Raw genomic sequence first — 25,726 nt, forward strand, 5'->3', positions numbered from 1 at the left:
TCAATAACGGTCTCGTTAATGAAACTAGGAAAATCCTAGGATAAGTTTTACATAATTGGTACGACTATCATCCTTGATCATAAATATGCACTTGCTTTATAATAACGGACAATTATGAAAAGTGCTTAATTAACTTACCATCAAGAAAAATTTAGGAAATTAATGATTTTCCATTTATGGCATACAAAATACAAATTCAAAAGAAGGAGCCGAAGGTTCCTCGTGACACGAGGTCCAACCGGCAGCAGCCTGTAAACCGGTAACGTCCACCGGCTACAGACCAGCAAGGCTACAAATACCCCAACCGCGTGGTCGGCACTGCGATAACACCCCGCAAACTCCCAAACTTTCAGCCTTCCCATAATCCCCATTAGATAGCCCCCCTCGATCTTCCCTATATAAAGTCTCCTGTCCTTAAAAATTTTCCCTCCTCCGATCCCACTCCTCTCGCCTATATATACTGCCCGACAGCCCTTATCCGCATGCTTGCTCCCCACCTGACGAGTTCTTGATTTCGATTCCTGTGTTCCTGTGGGGACGTTAGAGTCAACGCCTGTCGGGATTGAGCCGCGCCCTGACCTGTTTCCTTGGATCGACCGGTGCCCAGAAGTTTTTCAGCTGGGTTGATTTGTTTGATGCGATAAAGCAGCGATCTTGGAAAGCTGGGCTGAAACTGATTAGGGTTTTTGATTTCAATGCTAAAGGTTGTTTCAGTGCTGAAAATGAATGTTGCCCAGATAAAAAGGGGTCTAATTTTGTGACGAACCTGTGCTGTTTGATACCCTGGACCATTGTTGCCGGAGAATTTTCCATCTCTTTGCTGCTGAGTCTGTTCCGAACGAACTAAAGAAAAGCAAGAAATGGCGGAACAGGCCGGCCTAGAAGGGAGCCAGCCGGTGGACCTCTTAAAACATCCATCTGGAATTGTCCCAACTCTTCAGTAAGTGCTGCATACTCACTCCCAAGGCAAAAAACATCTGAACTGACTTTTTGTAGGAAAATTTTTTCTGAAAGAATTTAGGGATGCATTGGTTTTTGTTCGATTGCCCATATATTCAATTGATATCATATTCTGCCTAGCACTAACTGACGATGTATGCCAGATATACCTGAAGCTAGCTATTAGGAGAGTTAGAATTGAGATTAGTGATATGTTTCTGGAGGTGGCTTTGTATGCGCACTCTTTTGCTGAGACAGGTGCAGAGAAGTTTATAATTTGCCAGAGTACTCCGTTTTCAGAGATTTTTTAACTAATCGGGACATGTGAGACTGCCTTTCAAAAATGTGTACTTTGCTGAAAGAAGGGGGCGGTTTATGTATGTCTTGTTGGATTAGATCAATTGTTGTTGTTTGCTCAAAGCTGGAAATTACTGCTTCAGTATGGAGTTTCCAAACTTAAATTTTCCATTTTACTCAGACTGATTTCATGAATTTGGGATGTGTCAAAACCTATATTTAATTAATGTAGATCAAATAGAACGTACTATTGAGCTGGCCATTTATCAGGTTGATGCTTATACCTATCATAGCATCACATTTTTTTTTTTGGTATATAGGAACATTGTCTCGACTGTCAATTTGGATTGCAAATTGGACCTGAAAGCAATTGCCTTGCAAGCTCGAAATGCAGAATATAACCCAAAGGTGGGTGGTGAGAGTTTGTACACTAGCTAATTGACAATGACATCATTGGGGCATAGAAATTCTGACATTTATTTCACTCTTTACACATTCTTTATTAGCACTTACCTGTTTCTTATGCTTTGGCGACTTTTTCACTTGATGACTTGTTGATAAAATGAGCCCCTTTTAATTAGTCTATTTTTTGCCTTGCAGCGTTTTGCTGCTGTCATCATGAGGATTAGGGAACCAAAAACAACGGCTTTGATTTTTGCCTCCGGAAAGATGGTAAGTGCATTACTCGGGTTGTTTAAAATTTCAAATATGCAAACTGAATGATGTAGACAACACGTAAGCATTCGCTTTAATAAGTTATTAATTTCATTTCCACAACCCTTTAAATGCTCTTCTTTTGTTGGTATCGAGAAAGTTCTAACTGCTGCTGCTTCAGGTTTGTACTGGGGCCAAAAGTGAACAGCAGTCAAAGCTGGCTGCCCGGAAGGTAAACCCTCAGCTTTTATCTCGTGCCGTGTCAGAAAAGTGGCTCTAATTAATTTCAATTTTTTAGCTTATTATTTTGAATATTATAAAGCATTTAAAGTGATGTTATGTTCTCTTGCAGTATGCTCGAATTATTCAGAAGCTTGGGTTTCCAGCGAAGTTTAAGGTATTCTGCCCTCCCTTTTCTGACTCTCACTTGTTTGTACGCATGCAATTTCAACAATTTCGCTTCGTTCAGTCTCGATACATGATTGACACCGATCCTCAATATGAGGACTGGCCTTAGAAACTGGTTGCATGTGACATTCTTGTATTGTGATTTAGGACTTCAAGGTCCAGAACATTGTCGGCTCCTGCGATGTTAAATTTCCCATCAGACTTGAAGGTCTTGCATACTCTCATGGTGCCTTTTCAAGTGTGAGTGATAAGTTATAATCATTGATGCTTAAATTTCAATTCCAATAGCTGAGAACAAGGCTTTGCTCTGAATGTTTGGGACTTACCCTACCTAATATTGGTCGGTGCAGTACGAGCCTGAACTCTTCCCTGGTCTCATCTATCGCATGAAACAGCCGAAGATTGTACTTCTGATATTTGTCTCGGGGAAAATTGTGCTCACCGGTGCAAAGGTAATCTATGTGCTTTTCTCAGCTATCCCTCCCCTGATATTATAATCTAGCAGGGTCAGTGAACTAACATCTCTTCTCTGTTTACTAGGTGAGAGATGAAATCTATACTGCCTTCGAGAATATCTACCCTGTGCTTAGAGAGTTCAGAAAGGTCCAACAGTGGTATGCAACCCGATCTTGTATATCTGTTATATCCCCTTTTATTGTCCTCAATATGTCATCTAGATGCTTATTGTCAGTGACAGCCTTGTGAACTGATTCCCTTGATATGGCCTCTAATTGGCCCTTCTCTATTTCTGGGTGTGTGAATAATGCTGAGGCCTTGTCTTTGACTGTTTCTCTTTATCTCTTTTCCCCAGAGAACGGGTACGATCGGCTCGGGAACTTCTGTTCAGCAGCTATGGAAGGAGGAAGTTTTGAGTGGGAGGCCTTGAGTTCGGGACCAGTCCTTGGCTGCTTCACAGACTGGATATCAGATAATCGAAAAGTCAACCGGGTTTCGAGGTTCTTCACCGCATCTCTTTGCTTCACAGACTGATATGGATCATCCCAGGATCAAGGGGAGGGGAAAAGCGGCAAGAGCCTAGAAAGAAGGCAGTCAAGTGATACTAATGTGTCAGGAGATACAGTTGATTTTGAGACTTTCATGTACAGTGATTTTTTGAGAGTCTTTTTCCCCTTGCCTTATGTTTGACTGAGACAGTTTTGGGTTGACAATGATTTTGGCCGTAAGCAAAGAATTTATCAGATTTGCATTCGATTGTTTTGTTCCTTCGCTGCTAAATGGAGGCAATATAAGTTTATTCAGTTACGGCTAGTACCTTATCTATTCAAAAAACAGGTTTTTGGTATTCCGCCAGCAATTAGGCCTCCTTGCCGACGTTTGCAGGGCATGGTTAAAAATTGATTGAGTTCGAGTCCCAGTTCAGTTGTTATGATGTTGTCATAACAAATATGCACTCATCATGTGACCATGTTTTGGGACACAAATAAAGATAATGTTTTCAGCCGAGGAAGATGTCCCCTTTAAGCTTTAAATGGAAGAACACAGATTCTACAGAATCTAACGATAGTTGCCCAATCTTTAAGGGGTCTTCATGGTCGGATTATGTACTTTGCCGTTTTGGGTAACTGATGGGGATGCCGTCCTTATCGTTGAGCGGTGAAGCAGTTTTATCCTCTCCGCCGACGAAGGTGAAGTTGCTCCCAACGGAGCAAGTCGACTAGGCTGAGAAGGGGACTGTGGGCAGAACTCTCCCTCCGTCCCTCTGTGTGTGTGTGTGTGTAGGAATTGAGAAGGGGGGTAGGCCTCAGTGATGGCTCAAGTGGCAGCAGCTCAAGGAAGTGTTAGGCTGCTCTTCAATGGGGAAGTTCCTGCAGCGTTATTTGGGTCGGAGCCCAAAGAACCATTTCGCTGCTGCTCTGAGTTGAAATCAACAACCCACCTCCAGAAACTCAGACTCGGTCTCTACTCTTCTTCTTCCTCCTCCTCATCGGAAAGGTCGCAGCTTTGCGTGCGGCTGGCCACCCGCTATGGTGCAAGCAGCGAATTGCTTCTTCATGAGTACGATTACGACAGCGAGGCTGATATGGACGAGCTCGCTTGCTTTAGAGGCCTCGTCTTGGACATCTCTTACAGGTCTCTCAGAATCTTTCTCTCTCTTCAGGGGTGCCCAATTTTCAATCTTTTCTTGGGAAATTGTTCATTTTTGAGCAAAATCTTGAACTTTCGATTTGAATAAGGTCGTGGTTCTTGTTTGTTGTCCGGCTTCAGACCAGTGAATGTTGTCTGCTGGAGACGTGCTCTCTGTTTGGAGTTCATGGAGAAGGTGGGTAGTTGTAGCTCTTCTTTGGCACTTATGGCTGCGAACTTTTCATGCTGGAAAATGGTTATTGAAACCTGGTTTCGGCGTTGAATTTGAATGGAGCGATAAGAAACATGAGCCGATTAGTTATCTCCTTGTCTGAGCGAGTGTTTCTGTTCGATTTTCGTGTACTCAGTTTTTTGCTTCGTTTTCTTCCAGGCTGATGTGCTAGAATATTATGATCAGACAGTGAACTCTCCGAGCGGATCCTTCAATATTCCTGCCGTTTTAAGGGTATAGACCGCCTGAGGTTCTTTTGATGTGTTTTTATTGCTTCTGGTTTCTTTGCCTTCAGTTGACTCTTTGTGGCCTCGGGCGATGTCTGTTCACTTGTATGTGTCCCCTGCTGCAGGTTCCGCATTTGCTTCAAGTCATTAAAAGGAGAAGGGTAATACATAACGTTACTAAGAAAAATATACTTCATCGAGACAAGTATACTTGTCAGTGAGTATTCCACTCGGCTCTTTCAAATTGAGCTGTTCTCCTGCAATTTAACGTTGTGAGTTAAATTAGATTGAAGTAGTTGCTTCATGTAGTGGGCTCTTACTATTGCATTAGGACGTTAATCTTAATCTTCTCATTTATCTTGATTTGCTTCCTGATATTGAGTTGAAGGCCGGAGAGCTGTTGGAGAAGAGAAGAAAAATATGTGATAATCACTCTAGCATGGCTGCAAGTTTGTATGATATTAAATTATGATGTTAATGAACCTTCTGTTTCGGTTCAGGTATTGTTCTTCCGGTGAGAATCTGACCATTGACCATGTTCTTCCAGTTGCACAGGGCGGGAAATGGGAGTGGGAAAATCTGGTAAGATGATCTACTTGATGGCGTGCTCGAGTAATTTAGACATGGTCATTGATGATATGGATTTAAGAACAGGTCACTGCTTGTTCGAGATGCAACTCAAAGAAAGGGCAAAGGACCCTCGAGGAAGCCAATATGAAGCTGATTAAGGTTCCCAAGGTATGTTCAGGTTTTAATTTCTAGATCCAAACAAAATCTGTCTTCTGCACTATGTAGTCGAAAGTTTGCATGAACTTTTGAAGGAGGCAATGGTTTGTGAGTTCTTGATCTTGTAATTGAGCACGTTTGTTGAATGTTTCGGAATATGTCAGTCTAGAAAAAATGCCTTGAGAATGGTGGGCATTGTTAATTACTTCACTCGGCAAAGAATGATAGGACCTTTGGTTCTCAATCCCACAGGCACCAAAAGACTATGACATTCTCGCCATACCACTGACAAGTGCAGCAGTAAAGATGCTGAGGTTGACGAAAGGGACTCCGGAAGAATGGCGCCAGTATTTGTGAAGATTTCTTTGAATCAATAATGCATGTTAGTGCAGTTAAAGACTTTCTGTAGTATTTGTGACGAAGAGGTGTTGCTTTCATCGTGAAAAAGAATTTTCCACGGTTTGATACTATGATCAAATCTTGAAGAGATATGGTGCCCTCAAGTTGCCAGGAATACCAGAGTCATTGATCATTTGACAGTCATGGACCTGTAAATCATCATCATTCGCGGGATGGCCTCGTATTGCCAAATTAGTTCATATCTATATTCCAAGAACTATTGATGTATTATTATCTTATCAGTACAATGTTGGATTTACTTTGCGGAAGATACTGGTCTAGTCATTGATTTCGACGACGAGTCATGTGCCCCACGTTAGTAATTGAGGAAGCACGGGTCCTCTAGTTGCAGTGTTGAGGAGAAACCTTAAGTCCCTCATCGCCTTTACAGACAAAACCATTCTAGTTCATAAAGGTATGTTCTCCTACGCAGGCCAACACCATGAGATGAAGTGATTGGGCCTACATGCCAATAGCTGGGCTCTGGAAAGTCCCCGGGCCAATTACCGCAGAGATGCGGACCTGGAAACGGGTAAGATTTGGGCTTGGAATTTGTTCGCTCTCCTGGGCGATGGGCTGAGACGAGTGCGGAGCCCAATAATCCTCGAGCCCAAGTTACCTTGGCCGTTACCAACAGTCATTCGCTGATCCTTGATGGATCGACCTCAATTAACATAACGGGGCTTACATTCTCATGGTGTTATCTTTTTTTATTTTTTTATTTTTTTTCAATGTATTTGCTCTTACTATGTCGTCATGACGATGTTTCAAAACAAACTACTCCGGAAAGACATGAACCCCAGACTATAAAAATATATCTAGAAAAAATTTAAGGTACATATGTAGCAGTGAACTAATAGAAATCGAGTAAGGAAGAACGATAAGTAATTGAAGATATCTACAAGAACAAAGAAGACCTATAGCATCGAGGTTGTAATCAGTGCCACCATCGCAAACCGCAGCCAAACCAGCAAGCTTGTGGGACGGAATGCCTGAGCCGAACTTGAGGCAATCTGGATCGTGAAGTTGCAGTTCCCTGTTGAGATGTTCTGAGTTGTAAGGGTCGCCAGACCTAGGAAGTTGCAGCTCAGCGGGTCATGGTTCTGTACCTGGAAGTACATATTGAACGCATACGAGGCATTACCGTTTGTGTCCAATCCGTTGCACGATGATCCGTACCCAAGAGAAGTACAGTCCGCGCGACTGCAGGCATATTTTATGCTGTCTGCAAGGTTGCTGATGTCTTTTGCATTCGGGTTGAACATGCACCACTTCTGGGGAAGGTACTGGACGTTCTGGGCAGGGATGAGGAACTTGTTCTGCTGCTGCCCTGATAGGTCAAGTGCGAACTTGGGCTGCCCATCATATCGGAATAATCCCCAATGCCGCTCGAAGTTTCCTGGTTCGATGCTCTTAGCATCCTCATCAATTAGGCTAAACAAGTACACTTCAATATAGCCTGGACGAAGCGGGGTCCCCGTGTTGGCTGCAAGTCTCGGTAGAAGCCCATTATAGAACCTGTACGCATTGCCGATGTTTGCATTTATGTCTCCATCTGTTGGCCATCCCACCTCCCCTACGAGTATTGTCATGTTCCCGTAACCAGCTGCCTTCAAGGCCGATACGAGAGTGTCGAAATTGGCATCAAAAACATTCGTGTACTGGATCCCATTATCAACGATAGGGGTGGCACCATCGAAGAAGGCATAGTTGAACGGAAAGTCCTTATTTCCGTAAAGGCTTAAAAAGGGGTAGATGTTAACAGTGAAGGGGGCGTTGTTCTTCGCAAGGAACTCCACAATCTGGGTCATTAGTCCGTTAATGTCTGTTCGGAATCTACCAGCCGAAGGGACAGCATTGCTCGAGGGGGAAAAGTAAACATCAGCATTCAAGGGTACAGTGGCCTTCACGTTTTCCCCAACGCCCGCCTCGTTTAGAGCATTTTGGATGTTTTGAAGGGCAGGAAAAGTCAAATTGTTGAAGGTGTTGTTGTAGGACGTGAGGAAGGGCTCGTTCCCGACTGCAACGTATCTGCATTCGAAAAATGAAGACGATGAGAACAGCATTCGTACTTGGAAGTTTTTACAATGAGATGTGTCCACAAACATCTATATCACCGATCTGTACCCAAACATGTGTGAGATTCCATCAACTGGAAATCATTAGAAGAGCTGAAATCCAGCTTATGGCACTGACGATGAAACATTTCAGTTAAGCGAAAAACTGTATTGTCCATATTGTCGAGAAACATAATTGGACAAAGTTTACAGACATTGTTGTTTGAAGTAAAATTCTGCAGATCTCAATACATAAACAAAGGAAGAGTGCCAATAAGATAAAAGCAAACTCATGAATTATTTCCTCTATTTTTCAGATAGAAGAACTTAAGAGCTGACTAACTCAATAAACAAGTCCCCATTTCTGACAGATATATCATTCTTAAATCAGACAAACTGTTGTTTGATTCATAGTAAAAAAACACGACAATGCCACACATTCCTCAGCTCAGCAAACAAAATCATAAGAAATTGTAAAATAAAAAAAGGAGAACAGTTTTCGAAAGTGACAAAGAGGAGAGACCTTACGTGACATTAACTCCTCCCTTGAAATTGTATTCGGTGACATTCTTCTTCACCCAATCCTTGGCCCTGTCATAGCTGTTCATAGCAGCCAGCTGATCATTAGGGATGGCCAACATGACCTCGATCCCGCTCCCGGCTAGGGCTCTCATGGTCGACTTGTCCGCGTCGAACAGCTTCACCTTCTTGATCCCATTGTCCTTCAGCATCTGAACAACCGTCTTCGGGGGCAACTTGTGCGTCGCCATTGTCCCCCAATTCACACCGAGCCCCAAAGCAAGCCGACCCAATACGCAGACATTAAGGGCAAGAACGAGGAACAATTTTGCCGGATCCATTTTTTTTTCCCCCGGAAAGTTTCGATCTTTTTCCGGGAAACTGGTGAGGGAAAAGGGAGGGAAGAGCAAGGTAGGAGCTTTTATATAAAGAAACGGCTTTTTTTTTTTTTCCCTTTTTCTGAAGGTGGCGAGAATTAAGGGATACTAACGCACGAGTGCTGAGATCGTGGACGTTTCCGAACCGAAAGTGAACAGACGCGACGAAGATGAAATCGGGGCAATGAAAAATTGGTATCACTTGTTCTCGAGAAGAAGAAGAAAGATGGGGAATCCGAGGACAGATTGGTTGTGTGCAAAGTGTTTGATCCTTTAATGAGGAAAGCGGACACAGATGTCGAGCTCGGAGGTTATTCTCCCTCTTCGACAAGGAATCTGGAAAAATGTTACAGGATCGACAACGGGGGCATTCGAATGAATATAGTGTTCAAGAACAGGGGAAGGAGGGGAAGGGGAGAGGAGAGGAATCAATGGAGAAACAGAGGAGGAGGAGTTTGAAGAAACAGAGCATCAACCCCAGAGAGAAGAAGACGAAGAGATGAGGAACGGGGGCCAATATGGCAATTACAGGTGATAATAACGCGTAGATAAAGGAGGAAGGAGGGAGGAGGGGAGCGTTGCTGGGGAAAAAGCGAGTGAGTGGGCAATTATGATGAGGATTTTGAGGTAAATACAGCTCTCCAAATTATAAACATTATTATCATATCGACAGAAAAAAAGCGACCAAAAGTTGGGGTTTGGGGAAAGGGACAGCGGATTTAGGACAAGACAAGAGATCATCGACTTTTTCAATGAGATCGTCTGTTTTGAAGTTGGGAAATTTTGTCCAAACACCAATTCACAGACTGTGACGTCCAACGGCTATATGATCTACAGCAGAGTTTTTCGGCTCTCGAGAAGGCTTTGAGCCTAGAAAGCCCTCCACCCCATTTGTTCACTCAATTTCCATCCATGGCCCCACTGAGCACTCAGAAAACACACACACACACCCTCCCTCCCTCTCTCCTATGTCTCTTTGGTCTTGTCGATGAGTTCATATGGTATGAACTCGATTCAATTGATGTCTATGGTTTGGTTTTTGTTTTTGACAAACCACCGCAGCTGTCTTCTTCCTCTTCAGAATGACGGCCACGCAGTGAAAAAACATAGCCGAAGTCCATAATAATAAGTGGAAAACATGTCCCCCCCGTCCCCACCTTCGTTTGCTTTCTCTCCTCCATTGCTGGCTATTTCACGTGCTTTGATTGCTTTTTGGCAGCGGTAGGTTGTATGGTCGAGAGGTGTCACCAGAGTCGTTGGGTGAAGACGAGGCCCTACTAGTTCTTCATGATACATTGTGGGACGGCGGTGGATAGCTCACTATCCCATCGAATCACCTGCATTGCGATTGTTTCAAGCTCAAATTAAATGAAAGAACCCCATCTTTTCATTTTCCGAGACCCGGGTTCATGTTGCGACGGGTACGGTAGAACTTTCCAGGTTTGCCAACAAAATCCGGAAGTGTTAAATTCCATGTCAAACCAAAGGTCGATGGGCATTTCTTGTCCAGTGAAGCAACTGGGTTTGTCTGAATACATGTTATGGATAAGGACTGGTGGCTTCAATTATTACATCCGTCCACGAGATGGGCCACAACGTCTCATTCGCATTCGTAAGGGGGGATCCGTCTCAGTTCCCACCACACTCCCTCATGCCGACTGCAGTTCTACTCGTCAAGAAAGCTTACCGATGCATTGCAAATTCCATCGAGAGGATAATTAAATTTAAATTAGTGTGCCATTTGCCAACTAAAACCGGTAATTTTGTAGAATCGGGACTATTATAATTATAGAGATACCGAGTAAATATAGGTCCGAGAAAGAAGGAAAGCCTAATTTAGCTCTGGCTTGAGTCCTCCATGACAAGGACGCTGGATCAGGTTACCTGCAGTTAGAAAACCATAAAGCAATGCGAGAAAGAGTTAGATACTATTGACGGATGGTCTAATTCAGCTTCCGAGGTGAGTTGGCATCACATACCATTAGGTCAGTGATGATATTAACACTGCAGAACATCTCGATGATGATGGTTAGGCCATGAGTTCATCTTCCAGATAATTGTACTCGAATGTGAATTCTGTCTTAATTCTCTGGCACCTGCATTTCACATAAAATGCAACACTCGTGAACTGAATCAACCAGAACTTAGAAAAAGACAACCTTTTCTTTGTCACATAAAAAATCAGCACACAAATGACTCTGGAAGTATACCATCCATGCTGTAGGTCGTCATTGGCAATATGAAAGTCAAAGTAAACATAAGTCCCCTGCTCATATTCATCGGTGGTGACTTTTGGCTCTTCATGCCGCTGAAACCACGTGTTGTATTTCTTGTGGAATCTCCAAGACTGCTTCTTCAGTTCTTTCGCGGCCAAATACTGTTGGTAAGTGTTCTGCAGGGAATCCCGTGAACATGATAAGTTTAAATCAATTAACAGACAATCATTGCAATAAGAAAAATGGACAGAGACAATACCTGCTGGTAGTAGAATGCGAAGAAAAGGGTATCAGCACCATAAGGCTCCATCCCTAACCGTTCCCAGAAGGCTGGGTTGTTCACAATGGGAGCCTGTACTTGAGGATAGCTAGAAGGAGTTGCCACAGGATGCTTCTGCAAGTATGAAACATGTTTACTATCAACAAATATTTAGCCTCGAGCACGTATGGTAAGGAATTCTACATGGCTATTCCACTCCTCAACATAGTTCCATCGTTTGTGCCAAACAATGCATTACATATTCCTAAAACCTTCTATGCTCCATGATAATTGTAAATCTTATCTTAGATGAAGATCCTTACAGGGATGTAGCTCCTTGCCCTTTCTGAGTCCTTCGGCTGAGGAAGTTTGTGATATGCAGCCTCGAGCATCTGTAGATTGTATAGCTGATCATGCATTGGCCCTGCAGTCACAGTTGGTCCACCAAGATTATCCCCTATAGCACCGAGATCAGCAACACTCCTACGCCCAATGACACCTAGGCTTCCAGAAGATTGCATGGATTGAAATGGCTGTCCAGGGGATAGGTCAGTATCTCTAGGAATTTGAGTGGGCTCACCAGATACTCCAGCCTGTTTGCACCACAGAAAAATTTTATCACAAGGCCATATTCATATGTATTTTCCCAATATCTAAAAATTCTCCAATTTATCAAAGTAGAGCAAAAATCAGTCAATTAAAACTACAAGGGACCTACAGGAGCGTCTACGGAATGAGGGGATTTCATATCATCCTCATTCATAGTGATCTTGCCAACACCAAGGCTGGTACCAGATTCAGCTGTTGAATCATCAGCTATAATCTGCTCTTCCTGTGGCTCATCTACCTTTTCATGGACAGCTTCTGCAATCACACATAATTTTTTTAGTGATGCTTCATAAGAATATGGCAGTCGTATCATAAGTGCAGAAACTCTTTAAACAACATACCTGAATCTTTTGGAGCTGCAGCCATAAGTGCTTGCTGACCAAATTGTTGCAAATGGCCAGCTGATCCAGTATTAAGACCTGGTGCCTGTAATCCCAGTCCAAGGCCAGATGAACTTTGAGAATTAAACTGCACAGATTTAAGATAAATATCAATATATCGGTCTAGACGCCATGATATCAATATCACACAATAACAGTAAATGGAGATAAAAGACCGAGAATTACTATTGCAGTAAACTGAATTCTCCATAGAATCCATACCAAAATGAACGATACAAATTATAATCCCTCCAGCTTACGTGAAATAATTGATGCGCAAACTACTGCCAATCTTCAATAAATGAATTTGAAGAATGTCGTGAACTCGGAAAGACTGGCAATTCATAAATTAAAGGTACAATGATTTATATTGTATCAGCCACCGCCATACAAAAATTATACACTAGGGTAGAGGCAAATGCATTGTCCACATGAAGTCTATGAGCTTTGAGAAGAAGGGAAAGTCAAAGAGAAAGGAATCAAGAAAATACTTGCTGCAGGAGTGGAATTTGCTGTGATGCAGAGAACTGCTTTCCTCCAGCCAATGATTGCATGCCTAAAAGTGAACTATGACCCTGTTGTTGCACTTGCTGGAGTCGCTGTAAAAATTTTTCCCTCTGGTCAGGTGCTATTTCAGCTCTGCCACGTAACTGTCCCTGGCAAAAGAACATTCATTATTTAGCTGCATGAGAAAGCATCACAAAGGAAAAGGGGGAAACTTCGAAAAGCGAAATATCCAGGACCAATATAAAGTTTAGCTGATGATGAAAACAGCCAAAGACTAATCCAAGACCATGATGCCGATTAGCTTAGACTATTACACTCATGAAGCATAATACATTATTATGTTATGAGCTTTAGAAAAGATAAATTCTCCAAATCTAGTGCTGACAAAGCTGAAAAGCATACAGAGGACCAGATAAAACAACATGATGCAAGAAAGAATTAATATATCAGTGGGGAGACATACTGCTTCATTCTGGTTGAAAGAACTTCCTGACCTCCACTGAATCCCTGAAACCATAGGAGGAGAGAAAACTCTGCCAGCAATGGCTACATTGTCACCACTATTACCAGAATCAACCGAACCAGTTCCATCAGCAGCTTTTGCAGCCTGAGGCAAGATCATTCTATTGCTTAGTGGGGATACAAGAGGCTGTGCCATGCCACCACCACCAAGTTTGTCATCAGCTCCTAAAACATTCCTCTTTATGTCAGAAGCAGAGGGTACTGAAACAAGCCCACCATTACTTGGTAATGCACCGATTGAAGTTAGAGGAGCGCTTGCTGATGGTTGGCTCGAAAGAGCACCCCTTCCCAATCCCCTAGCAATTGCACAATCAGTAAGAGAAGGAGATGGTTTACGGCCAGGCAAGTTTACATTTTCTTCCTCTTTGGAAGAAGTAGAAAGGTTTGCAGTAGATGAAGAATTAGCAGCCCCAGCATTTTCCAGGATAGCATGAACTGATGTGGTCAATGTGGTTGGGGCTCCAGATGTATTAGCAGGAGCATTGGATAGAATTGATGTACTGCGCCCCCCTGTGGGAGTTGTAGCAGCAGAACCAATTGTGCTACTTTTCGCAGGTGGTGTTCCTGTAATTGTATTTGTATCAGGATTGGCATCCTGAGAACTTGGCTCTTCAGCTTGCTCCTGAACTGACGTACTCTGCTGATGACTGGTGGTACTTGTGGCCTTGAGAGGACAATATCAGCTTGGGCCCATCAGAAAAGTGGGATAGAAAATTTTTACCATAAAATTAACTCTAAATACAAAATTGATTGGTTCGACTATCATCGCACTAGTGAATAATAGTAAAAATTTTACTATAATAATTAATAATTAGAAAAGAAACAGAATATCTGCAACTTGCCATTGTCTGGGCTGCTGATGCTGCCAAAGAAGTCTTTAAACTAAGAGGTGTTGCCTGCCAAAGACAACATACAGTTTTACTCAGATCCTAGAAGATCAAGAAGATAATTTAGCATCAGCAGATATGAAGTATAGGAATTTATAACAAATAAGATCAGCTGCCGCACCCATATGTTTATTAAACAAAACATACAAGAAAAAAAAAATTTAATAGGTAGATGTATATCAATAAAGGAATGAAGCAATAGCAACGACAACATAGTTCACCTTCAGAAGGCTGGAGGGTCCCATTGTAACCAGCTCTTCAAGAGACTCCACCTTCTCAAGTGGCAGTGAGCTGTAAAGCTCGTCAACATCGCTAAATTCATCAAAGTCCTCCTACAACAATAATTTCTCCAATAAGGAAACCAACATTACCAACAGGTTATCAACTTATCTTCTGAACAATAACAACCAAGGTAAAACATGCAGACAGGTATTGAAACATTATTGATACTGAAGCAAAAGCAATTTGAAACGAAATAAACATAAATATGCTTCAGGGAGCATGAATAATTGGATCCTCTCAGGCACTTAGGGCATTTCCACAGTGAAATTCATAAGCCAATGCAAGATCTCAAATATAGGATAGTACAGGAAAGGCTTATATGTGTGATCATTATGAACCTGATTTCTTTCCACATAGTCATCCAAGAAGTCCTTGACATCATTAACCTGCTCAGGGCTCAATTCATCATTATCCAGGAGCCTCAATATTAATTCCATCTTCATTATATGGGCCTTGTGTCGAGCAATTGATGTCTCTAAATGTACCTGCCCAAAAATACATATATTTATCAAAATATCGGTAAAAAGGCCATTCTTCATTTTAAGGCTTTCGTATTAAACTCTTCAACTTGATGAACTACCAATCTAGGGGGCCTTGTCTTTCCTTTCTTGACTGAGAGCCCCTCAATTTCAGCTTCAAAGATATCAATTTGGGTTTCCAACTCCCCAACCTGTCAAAAGCATATAAGTATCAGTGAGACATTATCACTAAAGCAACTATTTAAACATATCAAAACTATCGAGATATTGAGAAATGGAGATAGTGAAAAAGCATCAACCTTGAAAGACATTTCAGTAAAAAAAATTTATGAAATTAAACATAGAACACTATAGTTGCATACCACATTGTTTATCCAATCCCTTGTTTCTGACTTGGCCTTCTCCTTTGGGTCCTGCCCCCCACAAAAGAAAGAAAGAGGAGAAAAGATGAATATTGATTTCCCTACCTGTCTAAATGAGAAATACACATGGCAAGTGAACAAGGCACTGCAGATGGTCTTCTCACAGTTTTAGGTTGTTGTCCAAGCCCCTCCTTGGAGAATGCTTTTGTCTTGGTTTCCTTCTCACATATCTTAAATCTCTCCATTTCACGCTCAATGAGCTTTCGGGCATCCACGAGAGCCTGCTCATAGGAGGCGCTCACCTACATTAATGCATAATGAAGAAAAAACCAAATCAATCATCAACTCAAATCGAAGAAGTAAATACATTTACTTGTACTCAACATCAACGAGTCACAGACCCCCACACAAAATCCAGGGAATGGATGAAACAAGAAACTCAGTGCATTTACGAATATGAACATCAGAATGAAAGCATGCACCAGGATGAAACAAGATAATCGAAGGCTAATTATCAGGTATTACATTTAGACTTCACATGAGCAACAACTGCCTCCTCTACATAAGACAAATTCTCTACACAGTAAAAAAAACTTATGACCAAATGCAAAATTCCGGGACGTTCAGGCACACGTGCATTTTGTCCCATCAAATGTTAGTGTAGATGCAACGCATGATTGCAGGACAGAGATGGGTCTCCTGAAACTTCCAGCTTAAAAGAGAGCCAATACAACTTAAACAAACAGATGAGGAAGATGAGGCCGGGGGACAAAATTGCCGGTGATAATGCCATAAATGAGAGCCAAATTCTTAGTCATTCCGACTCCAATCCCTTCATTCGTAGCACTTCCTATCGCGAGGCACAGAGTACTGATAAATCTGCCAACTTTACAACACGTTACATCATTGGAAGAACCCCAAGAGAAGCAGCATTGAACTAAACCGGGACAAAGCAGAGACCTTTTTGTCCTTGATTTCACTGGACTGAATCCACGTCTTAATCTGGTCCCTATACCTCTGCAGCTTCTTAATCTCCTTTTTCAAGTCCGCCTCAAACTTCTCCTTCTGGTTCGCATTTTCGGTATCATAAACCTGCAGCAGCGGCCACAGAAGATCAACATCCGACACAATGAGACTGTCATCATGGGAGAATCAACAATCAGCGCGATGTTGTGGACCTTGTTCCAGATGCTGTCGAAGACATCGACGCCTTCCTGGACCTTCTTCAGCACCCTGTCGATCTCCCCTTGGAGCTTCCGGCTCGCCCCCATTGCGAAGTTGGGTACGTTGGGGGAGAAATCAGGTTGAAGCTTTTATCATCAAATGCCGGGTTGACGCTGAAGCTAGGGTTTTTTAATGGCTCGGAACGTCACTATCGATGAAATGACGCCGACTGATGACAGCAGAAAAGCTTCCGATTCGATTTTGCGGCGGGACGAAACAGAGAGAGAGAGAGAGAGAGAGAGAGGATGATGAAGAAGACAGCCGCAACAAGTTTGCGCGTAAATGGGCCCAAGGCCTATTTTAAATAGCTCTCTTACTCTAACTTGGGCCCACTCGGAGGTACACAGGGCCTGAAGATTCTTGTGCCTGCCCACAAACCCTCTGCTTTTTCGTGGTTTCGTTGAAATGCATTTTTATAATTTTCGGTTACAAGAAAGAATCACGTGTTGCAAGAAGTCCTATTGACGACAAGATGCGCATTTGGCCAGCACTGGCACTAGGTATGGTTTCTCCATAGTTATCTGATGTTGCCTGTAATTAGAGATTTTCTCATCGATGAATATATCTTACGTGGTTTTTCTATTATGTCAAACTCTTACTGAAATCCTGCGGACTGAATATATGTATAAGTTGCATTTTGGTAACTGCAGGCATTCTATTCAATATATGCTGACCATGTGCTTCATACAGGTTGTCAAAATTGTCGAGACATATTATCTCACACGGAAAAACTAAAGAGAAATTCACGGATTTATAAATGATTAGATATCATAACCTATTAGTTCGAATTTTTGGATTGGAGATGAGCACAATCGCTTATTGACCCAGTAATACTTTATATAGTATCGGAGCAGATTACGATTTTGCGCGCACATGTGGACTCACACCATGCTAAGTCTAGTTTCGAGGCAACCAAACTGTGCATCATCTTAGTCCGGCCTAAGTGTGGTTTCATTATCAATTATCACCTCATCTCGCTCGAGGTGTAAGAAGAAGTCCAACTTGTGGTTAAATCCCGAGCACGAAAGTCCAGTCCCGACTCGATGAAGTATCAAAGCCACATGTTGCCATGCGATGGATTTATAAGTGATTGGATATCATAACCAACATACTCGAGCTGTTGGGTTGGAGATGAGCCCAATCACTTTATAGACCCAGTGGTATTTTACAAGAGAAATGGCTTACTTTTCGAAACGTAGGTGTAAAGAAATGGGTAGAAAGCTTTGGGGTGGTGGGAGAACATTTGGTCAATTTCCGTTATGAGTTCGCATAAACTAGACTTATCATCCGGATTCAATGTAAGACTTGCAGCAGAAGCAACCTTACGAAAACTTGTTATCGACTTAACTGTGACTCTTTTTCTAAGTTTCACTGCTGCAAGCTATCGATGATGCTATAAATTCTGATCCGATACTTTGAATAAATAGAAGCGTAGTTCTGGACAAATTAATAAAACTCCTTTTTATCACATGGATGCCAAAAAATGCAAGAAAAATAATCTTTTGCTCTCATATCCATCAATACAGTTAATTCAGTTAGTCGTAGAGAAGTTTCTGCAGTTACTCAAATTTTATGATAACGGGATTGTTAAGGTGCATTCATCACTACTGATGGCACCGGCACTGCTTACAACCGTGACCGTAAAACACCACCATCATCAGGCTCTTATCTGGTGCGATCGAGTTATTCCCGATATCCCTGCACTCACTGGCTACAAGCCTCTATCATGGGTGCAGGAACATAAAAATCGAAGAAACGTTCTCCTCCAGACAGCTAGGATGTTGCTAGTGCTTAGATAAGCGGTACTCATTCTCAGCTCCAGCTAAAGCCGTTCAGATCAAACTGTTTGCAGCTAGAAGCGGCCTCGTTCTCTTGGTGCGCATTTAGGTCCAGCTTAGTCCCGAAGTAAGGCATTCTGTCACTCTCCACTCTGTCTAGGAAATCCTCGTCCTCACCTGGCCCCTTTGTCCCTCCCTTAAGCCCGATGCTAATGGACAGATTGTTGGAATTGGTGTTTGAACCCGGCTGCCCTGTGATGGAGAACACTCTCCTGTCAGCTGTTTCGTTAGGGTTCGGGGAGAGAAACACTGCATTACCCCTCGAGTCTGGAGGGCCCCACTTGAGCTCAATCCGCTCCATCACGGGGTCTTCCTTTTGGGATCCTTCGCAAGATGTTAAGCAGCTGTCAACTGAACAGTCGTTGGGCTGATTCATCTGCGGGCACAGGCCGTGAAGTTCCTTCAGGGCTGGAAATGCGGAGTTTAGGGTCTGAGTGGAGACTTTCGACACGAGTTCGGAAAGTTGGACTTTAGCAGCCTCCAGGCCTGCGGCTGAACCCAAGTTCTGTTTCCCCAGAGTCTCCTGCGCTTTCTCAAGAACCGCTTGGAGGTACTTGCCCTGTGCTTCTATTCGGAGCTGTAAGTGCCGCTGTACCTGTGGAAAGGAATCTAAGTTTGTCATTTAAGACTTTATTATGAGACTAAGAATTTGAAAACTTTTCGGATTTTCGTGCTATATGAACGTTCTTTCACTTACCTGCTAATACCATTTGGAGAATATATGATCATTTCATCGAAGAAGATTAAGAAAATATCGTACCTCTAGCTGCTCGTGGAGCCTTCTCTGCACTTCAATCTGCATCTGCAGGGCTTCGCTGAAATGTATGCTTCTGCAAATATGAATTTTTCACCCTTAGCACATATAATGCAAGGTCTGGGTTTGGTTGTAAGGAAGGCGAATACGATCTTATAACCAAAGTATTTTGCATCATTCTTACTTGTTGGGTTGAGGGCCAATGCTCAAACTGCTTGCATGAGCTCCATTTTGTTCTGGCGTTTTGTCTGCTCCGGCAAGAGGAGCTGCACCTGTATGGGAGTAAACAACGATCAGTCATATTCGAAAATTGTCCCATTGCATGAAATCTCATGAACAGTTATCGAACTTTTACTTGCCTATTTTGTTGGTTGCATTATTTGCTTGCCCATGCAGATTCTTGCTAAGCCTGTATTTCTGCCACAGAAAATCAGGTTGTTAGCGTGCGAGTGTAAATACACACCACTAGTCTGGGAAAACTGCTGATAGAAAACTGAAATCGAAACAATCCCGTCCCAAATATTTTACCTGAAGATGACTCTTCAAGTGGTAAAGAGTAAGTCCCGGAATCCCCATTAACTTCATAACCGTTTTTGGGGTAGCCTCTGCAGCAAAGGGAGACAATACAAACATCAGCTAATGCTCACTAACGTATTAATTCTCGGTGCACCTCTACAGATTTCACGTTGCTTTCTTTGGAAACTTACTGTCTGCACCTCCGAGCTGATTGACTGCCTCCACGAACCTCTCGTGAAGATCAGGCGTCCATTTTAGCCTGGGCTTAGCATCGGTGGAGAGGACAAGGCCCGAGTCCCCGGGGCCATTCCCACCTTGTAGAAACAAATGCCTGTCAGAGCTGGGCATTGGCATTCTCGAAGACGGGTGGATGCTCTTTACTGGTTTGTGAGGGTACATCTTCGATCTATGCAACAAAGACAACTCACTTCGTATCAACTCCCTCTCAATTTTCTGGGACTTGGATACAAATAACCTCTTCAAAATGAGCTCTTGAGGTTACCTGAAGACGATATCGAACTCAGCAAATATAGAGGCTCTTCCTCGCTGAATAATATGAAGTTTCCCGAATCCCGATATGTGAACTGAATCCAACTTCTAGTATTGCTGTCTCGAGTCTAGCTTAGTTCTCACTGAACAAAAGGGCACGTAGGGCTGGGTTTTATAAGCACGACAGATCACAGCTGGCAAGGATTTTCGGTGAATAAGAATCTTAAGGAGGACCGGACCCGATCCAATATTCACAATGACACGAAAAGAGATATTGTCCTTCCTTACTTTGTTAACTGCGGGGCCCAGGGAACTCCAGCTTCACTTTCCATTCCCAGGAAGTTGATACTGCCTCTCCCCCTGAATTCTTCTTCACCTTCCACTTTCAACTTCTTATGCGACACCACCTTGAGACCGGAACCTGAATTTATCCACCCAGATAAAAAGACTTAATTTCTTGTTCGTATTTGTCCTCCTGGCAAAGGCAGGAATCTCATTCTCCCGGACCTTTTTCCGGGGGGGAATCCATTATCTCTGTTTGTCCCTGAAACCTCATGGAAGATTCTCAGAACTCCCCTCCAAATCTTTGATCCTTTCAACTTGGACTTGACGGAAAAAAGTCCGTACTCCTCATAGATGTTTACAGAAAGTAAATGACAGTTTAACGGCGACTTACAAACGATTGTTTCCATTGGTTAAATTTGAATAATGTGGAGGAAGATTCTGTTGACCGGGGCATTAGTTTCCGAAAGAAGAAGAAACACTATAAACTGGTGGAAAAGAGATGCTCTTCCTTGGAGTGTTGGGAGGCTAAAGAACGGAATAAGGAATACATTCCTACTTTGTCTCCTTCAGAAGTTTGGTACTTATTCAGCCCCACATAGTGTGTTGTACAACAGAAGGCGAGGGGGTCCCAGAGATGTTTTTCCTACTTCAATGGGCATAATATTTCTTAGCTTTAGCCTCCCTTCCCCGCATCGAAGGATTCGAGAATTAATCCCGAGACGGCTCCTCGGGACCCACCAGTATGGAGATCAAGGTTGGAATGAAATATGATTAAAAGGACTGTACTTGCTTCTATACTTGCATTTCGATCAAAGGCAGGACAATTCCTGGCCTTGGAGAGAGTACCTAGAGACCTTCCCTCTTATCTCTTGACTCTGTTTTGCTTGGTAGATTCTCCGTATGAATCTGTCAGCTCCTCAGGTACTTCGATTTACTTTCTAGTTATTATTACTTACTGCTCCATCATAAATACCTATACTGCACAGAACTTGAATGTCTTGTATACTTATCAGTTTGATAACTCGAGAAAAATATTTACTGTTTACAGGTTCTCGAGATTAAAGGAAATTGAAGAATAATATCTGCACAGCATCATGAACTAATATGGAATAAATTCATACATTAAGTGGCTGCGATGCGACCTGCTACACCATTAGAACCCACTAACGATTGAGAGGATGAAGAATGAGGACATTGTCAAACGAAATAAATTAAATCATGTGCGACCCCCAGTTTTATGTGTATAAATCATATTCCCCAATCTAGTGAGATATATCATCGCATTGGTTCTGATTATAAGCCTTTACCTGGAGGAAGATCGATTGATTCTGATACATCAGAGATATTTGTGCAGTTTTGGAAGAATCCATGAAGTGACAGCCTTTTTCGTAAAGCATTAAAGGCGGGGAATTCCTCAATAGTTTTCTGGCATGTGGATAGGAATAAATCTCACTTGTCGAGCCATGATTCAGTGCCCTGCAAGTTCATAACCATAAGTTACAGCTGCATTGTATGTAAGCTCAACGTCATCACAAGTTATTTTTCCGGGAAGATGATCATCACAGTAGAGCTGCGTTCTTATGTGATCATAGCTATAAATGTAACCAAATAAGACACTGACCGAACAGAGAAAGAGTATACCTCTGCTCCTTGTACAAGAAAGTCGGTGACTGGAAACATGATAATTGCATTATATATATGCATAAACGTCGAGTAACACGAGATTTTGAACTATATCATGCAACGGGGTAATGCTTTTACTAAGTTCTGTAAGTTACGAGGATTGAGACCGTAAAACAGATGGCTTATCTGAGAAGAGAGCAGTCAGTTAAAAATAGAGCCAGTAGGGTATTTCAGGTAGTCACATATTTAGGACAACAAGGGTATGTCAAGATTTTCATATCATTTCATGTATCTGCAAAACACTTTGGCTGTCTGCGAACAATATTGATACTACAACCTCAAGTATACTGCTCCTGTCCTATGATGTTGTCAATACTGCCCTGAGCTTCGAGCTCTCTCTCCTTTCACTTATTAATCATCTGCAGAAACACGCGTTTTCTCTTGGAAATCTAATAGCTATATATATCAGATGCCAAAATTCTTATAGCTATGATCAGTTCGTTCCATGAATTATATTGCTCGTGATCATTGCACAGCTAGGCTTGCAATTGGAACCTCCGAATTAATTTGACAGCTTTTTCCCGGCTGCGATAACTCTTGTTTGTAAACCTTTTCTGTCCCTTATCCACATATAAATGTTATTCTCCACGACTTTACATGGAACAAGGACTTGTGTGGTCTGCTGTTCTTCCTAGTACTTGCACTGCTTTTTTTATGGAATTTTATGATTAATTTTAAATAGTGCTTTTGGAGATGAGAACCAAGTCCTGAAAAGAGAGACATCACAGAGAAGTAGGGAATCAACCTAGTCAATCATGAGCGACATATTGCACGTACAACAACGAAACACCCTCAGGTTGTGATCTTCCCACCACAACATCTGAATAAGGCAACTGATCGAGGGACGCCAGTCCATTTCCATTTTCGTGCCAATTTACGATAAAATTCTTGCACAACATGTTCTCAAACTCGTCGTGAATTCCATTGGCCGAAACAGAAAGTGAGAAATGACCACGGAATGCTATTCCCTCGTGGAAAAAGTTGTACAGATTCCAGTGGGAATCGGAACTTGAGAATCTTAACTCAAACCAAAGCGAATGAGTCGTATTCTCAAGTCAAGAATTTCTTGTTATTCCTCTCTTTGCAAGGCCACAAAAAATGGGTTCCCCGCAGCACAAACCTTTTTGCACTCTTTAAGTAACGATAGTTTAGATGCTCATTCAACACCCATGATTATAGTATCATGTCCTTATAATCAGGTACAGATCAAGGAAGATTTGGAAATGGTTACCAATAAAGCTCCGATTTAACTTTTGTATTTCCTATGCTTATTCAGGAAACATTTTACAGTTCCGCTGGCTGATGTCCAATTATCATGAATTCCCAATTCCATCATCGGTTATAACTTGTCTCGTGGTGCTGCAAAGTGGTTAGATCGTTCCCATGGTATGCGTCCTCAATTATGTCTTGGATTTTACTTTCGGTTACTTTGCCCAATGATAACACTTAACAAAAGGAAGATGTCCCTAAATAGTACTAACTGACCAGCTTTAGCTCAAAAGGAAAAGATAGAAACATGCTCTGGGAAAAGCATGAAGGAGAGAAGACATTACCACCAAAGGACACAAAACATATATGCTGATATCAACAACCAAAAAGTGCTAATATTTCCTGGTCTCTCTCTCTCTCTCTCGATGACCCCAATAGAAATTTCCAGGGTAAATTAGGCATTGGCGCCACGAGTAGGCTATCCGTCAAGACTCTCGTACCAGATGGTCATAAATTTTTGTTCTTGCTATATGAGAACTCTAACAATCATATACTAAGAGAACTCTAACAATCATATACTATTTTCCATATAAAAGAAAGCCACCACATAGAAAGGCTCAAAACGATTCCTATCCCCTATGCGAAGGGTGTTTGAAGTAACTCAACCTAGTCTAACTATATACAAATCAAATCCTACGGTTCTTCGTTCATTTTTTAATCGTATGGATGCGTATCTGATTATGAGGCTCGATCGTCAAAGCGGGAATCTCACGTCTGTCTTGCACCTGGGAATAAAAATCGTTGTATATGTATGATTAGTTTGATTCTGCTTCCCACTAGATATATTCAAGTGTCAACTCTCTTCGTCCCACAAAGATGGCCATGCAATTTGTTATTAACTAATCGCTAGACGGCTAGACCTTTGAGGAAGGCGGAGAACAACAAAAAATAATCAGCCACACAGTACTAGGATATGTACATTTGTATTCGATATTCCTTAGGATTACGATGTTATTACTTATTTTATGTTAGATGCACATACCAGAAAAGCATCTTCAAACACAATATCTGTTGAACACACTTTTCAACTAGCTATAGTTAACATCACAAATTGCAAACAATACTGGAGAAAATATCATCACACAAGGTTTCCTTTTCAGGCATCACCCCCCCCCCCCCCCCCCCCCCCCCCCCCCCCCCCCCCCCCCCAAAACAAAAAAAAGGACGGCTAAGCTCTCATCTTTAAGAACCCGCTCAAAGTTTATCGGACCTCGGAAACTTTCAGTTTTATTTTAATTATCTTCATAAAGAAACTGACTTAGTATTTGTTTGAACTTAATATAAAGTGCTAAAAACTTAAGGCTTAAAATTTAGGTATTAAAACGACAAGTGCTTAGAATATTAAGTAAAAAGGTGTTCGGGAAGTGCGCACTTAAACGAAAGCAGAATAAATTTTAATACTCAATCTCTTGGAATTACAAGAGCAATATCTCTCACAATTTTCACCAACCCGAATTGGTTCAAGTGGTTAGGCATTTATTCCTTTTAAGTAAAGTCTCGAGTTTTTTGTGAATGGAGAAAATCTATGCTACAAGAGCTTTACCTCTTATTGGGCCGATCTGGTTCAAGTTAAATTAGTCAAGATCTATTTGGTTTATGAATACAAAAGTGCATACTAGAAAAAAGTGTTTAGTAAATTTTTCAAACCTACAAAATCCTGTTATTTTTAATTGATACCACTATATTTTACTTGTTTTCTCTTTTGCCGCTATATTTCGAAATTAAGAAAAGAAAAAAAAAACCCAAAGAACTAATCAGAGAAGGAGGAAGCGGTGGGGGCTCACTGACTGACCACTACCGGTGCAGCAGAGGTTGCCAGTGACTCTTGAGGTGGCTGACGACCGAGTCTGTGGCAATACTGACCGGGATTGGAGCCTCCACCGCCGCCTTCCTCAGTCTTCGTCTCAATCTCTCTCTCTCTCTCTCTCTCTCCCTCTTATGGTGGGTGTCCTCAAATGGGACCGCTTAGCAATTACAAAAAAATTTGGGGGTACTACTACGATTTCTGAAGCAGTGGCTGGTTGACCAAGCCATTATGTCACAAAATAAGTAGGTTTTTAGCTACTGAATCATTAAGTGCTTTTTTAACTTCTTATTAAGTTGATTTCTTTTGTGATAGACAAACTAGTTAAATCCAATTAAGTGTTGTTCTATATGAGATGACAACTAACTGCATGAATTCGACTCGGGGATCCTCCTATTTCGGTTTTCACCAAGGTCCATGTTGTTTGGTAGGGTGTAGAGT

General features: G+C 42.0%; 5 protein-coding genes across 9 annotated transcripts; 2 read left to right on the forward strand and 3 right to left on the reverse strand.

Annotated features, from left to right (window-relative positions):
- The first annotated feature begins 313 nt into the window (after positions 1-313).
- LOC116197747 (TATA-box-binding protein 2-like) lies at positions 314-3,561 on the forward strand. Its single transcript, XM_031527982.1, has 9 exons — positions 314-940; positions 1,557-1,644; positions 1,837-1,908; positions 2,072-2,122; positions 2,243-2,287; positions 2,446-2,538; positions 2,649-2,750; positions 2,839-2,912; positions 3,110-3,561. Coding segments are annotated over exons 1-9 (606 nt in total). The 5' UTR covers positions 314-860; the 3' UTR covers positions 3,111-3,561.
- Positions 3,562-3,721: 160 nt separating this feature from the next.
- Positions 3,722-6,236, forward strand: LOC116197745. Of its 3 annotated transcripts, none has more exons than XM_031527979.1 (8): positions 3,722-4,389; positions 4,525-4,579; positions 4,775-4,849; positions 4,968-5,059; positions 5,231-5,295; positions 5,390-5,424; positions 5,497-5,580; positions 5,821-6,236. In XM_031527979.1, the coding sequence occupies exons 1-8, from the start codon at positions 4,067-4,069 to the stop codon at positions 5,923-5,925; spliced, it is 834 nt and encodes a 277-aa protein (XP_031383839.1). In that variant the 5' UTR covers positions 3,722-4,066; the 3' UTR covers positions 5,926-6,236. The 3 variants fall into 3 exon arrangements, with proteins under 3 accessions (XP_031383839.1, XP_031383840.1, XP_031383841.1); XM_031527981.1 differs by having other exon boundaries at positions 4,141-4,389; positions 4,494-4,579; XM_031527980.1 differs by lacking the exon at positions 5,231-5,295 and having other exon boundaries at positions 3,730-4,389; positions 5,343-5,424.
- A 520-nt stretch (positions 6,237-6,756) lies between these two features.
- Positions 6,757-9,446, reverse strand: LOC116197744 (glucan endo-1,3-beta-glucosidase 8-like). 2 transcript variants are annotated; one of them, XM_031527978.1, is made up of 3 exons: positions 8,553-9,446; positions 7,112-7,998; positions 6,757-7,039 (listed from the first exon to the last, which is right to left on the reverse strand). In XM_031527978.1, exons 1-3 carry the CDS (start codon positions 8,882-8,884, stop codon positions 6,885-6,887), a joined length of 1,374 nt encoding a protein of 457 aa, XP_031383838.1. In that variant the 5' UTR covers positions 8,885-9,446; the 3' UTR covers positions 6,757-6,884. The 2 variants fall into 2 exon arrangements, with proteins under 2 accessions (XP_031383838.1, XP_031383837.1); XM_031527977.1 differs by having other exon boundaries at positions 6,757-7,998; positions 8,553-9,445.
- Positions 9,447-10,590: 1,144 nt separating this feature from the next.
- LOC116197743 (general negative regulator of transcription subunit 3-like) lies at positions 10,591-16,917 on the reverse strand. The gene is made up of 17 exons (XM_031527976.1): positions 16,602-16,917; positions 16,384-16,515; positions 15,588-15,725; positions 15,424-15,474; positions 15,163-15,252; positions 14,921-15,067; positions 14,522-14,632; positions 14,256-14,309; positions 13,355-14,077; positions 12,876-13,040; positions 12,346-12,472; positions 12,114-12,259; positions 11,719-11,988; positions 11,396-11,530; positions 11,131-11,312; positions 10,900-11,016; positions 10,591-10,804 (listed from the first exon to the last, which is right to left on the reverse strand). Exons 1-16 carry the CDS (start codon positions 16,692-16,694, stop codon positions 10,950-10,952), a joined length of 2,631 nt encoding a protein of 876 aa, XP_031383836.1. The 5' UTR covers positions 16,695-16,917; the 3' UTR covers positions 10,591-10,804; positions 10,900-10,949.
- Positions 16,918-18,131: 1,214 nt separating this feature from the next.
- LOC116193813 (myb-related protein 2-like) lies at positions 18,132-20,406 on the reverse strand. Of its 2 annotated transcripts, XM_031522562.1 has the most exons (7): positions 20,258-20,406; positions 19,947-20,161; positions 19,768-19,844; positions 19,599-19,656; positions 19,424-19,511; positions 19,246-19,315; positions 18,132-19,080 (listed from the first exon to the last, which is right to left on the reverse strand). In XM_031522562.1, exons 2-7 carry the CDS (start codon positions 20,152-20,154, stop codon positions 18,460-18,462), a joined length of 1,122 nt encoding a protein of 373 aa, XP_031378422.1. In that variant the 5' UTR covers positions 20,155-20,161; positions 20,258-20,406; the 3' UTR covers positions 18,132-18,459. The 2 variants fall into 2 exon arrangements, with proteins under 2 accessions (XP_031378422.1, XP_031378423.1); XM_031522563.1 differs by having other exon boundaries at positions 19,947-20,387.
- Positions 20,407-25,726: the final 5,320 nt, after the last annotated feature.

This window comes from Punica granatum, chromosome 2, assembly GCF_007655135.1.
Source record: "Punica granatum isolate Tunisia-2019 chromosome 2, ASM765513v2, whole genome shotgun sequence".
In the NCBI taxonomy this organism is placed as follows: domain Eukaryota; kingdom Viridiplantae; phylum Streptophyta; class Magnoliopsida; order Myrtales; family Lythraceae; genus Punica; species Punica granatum.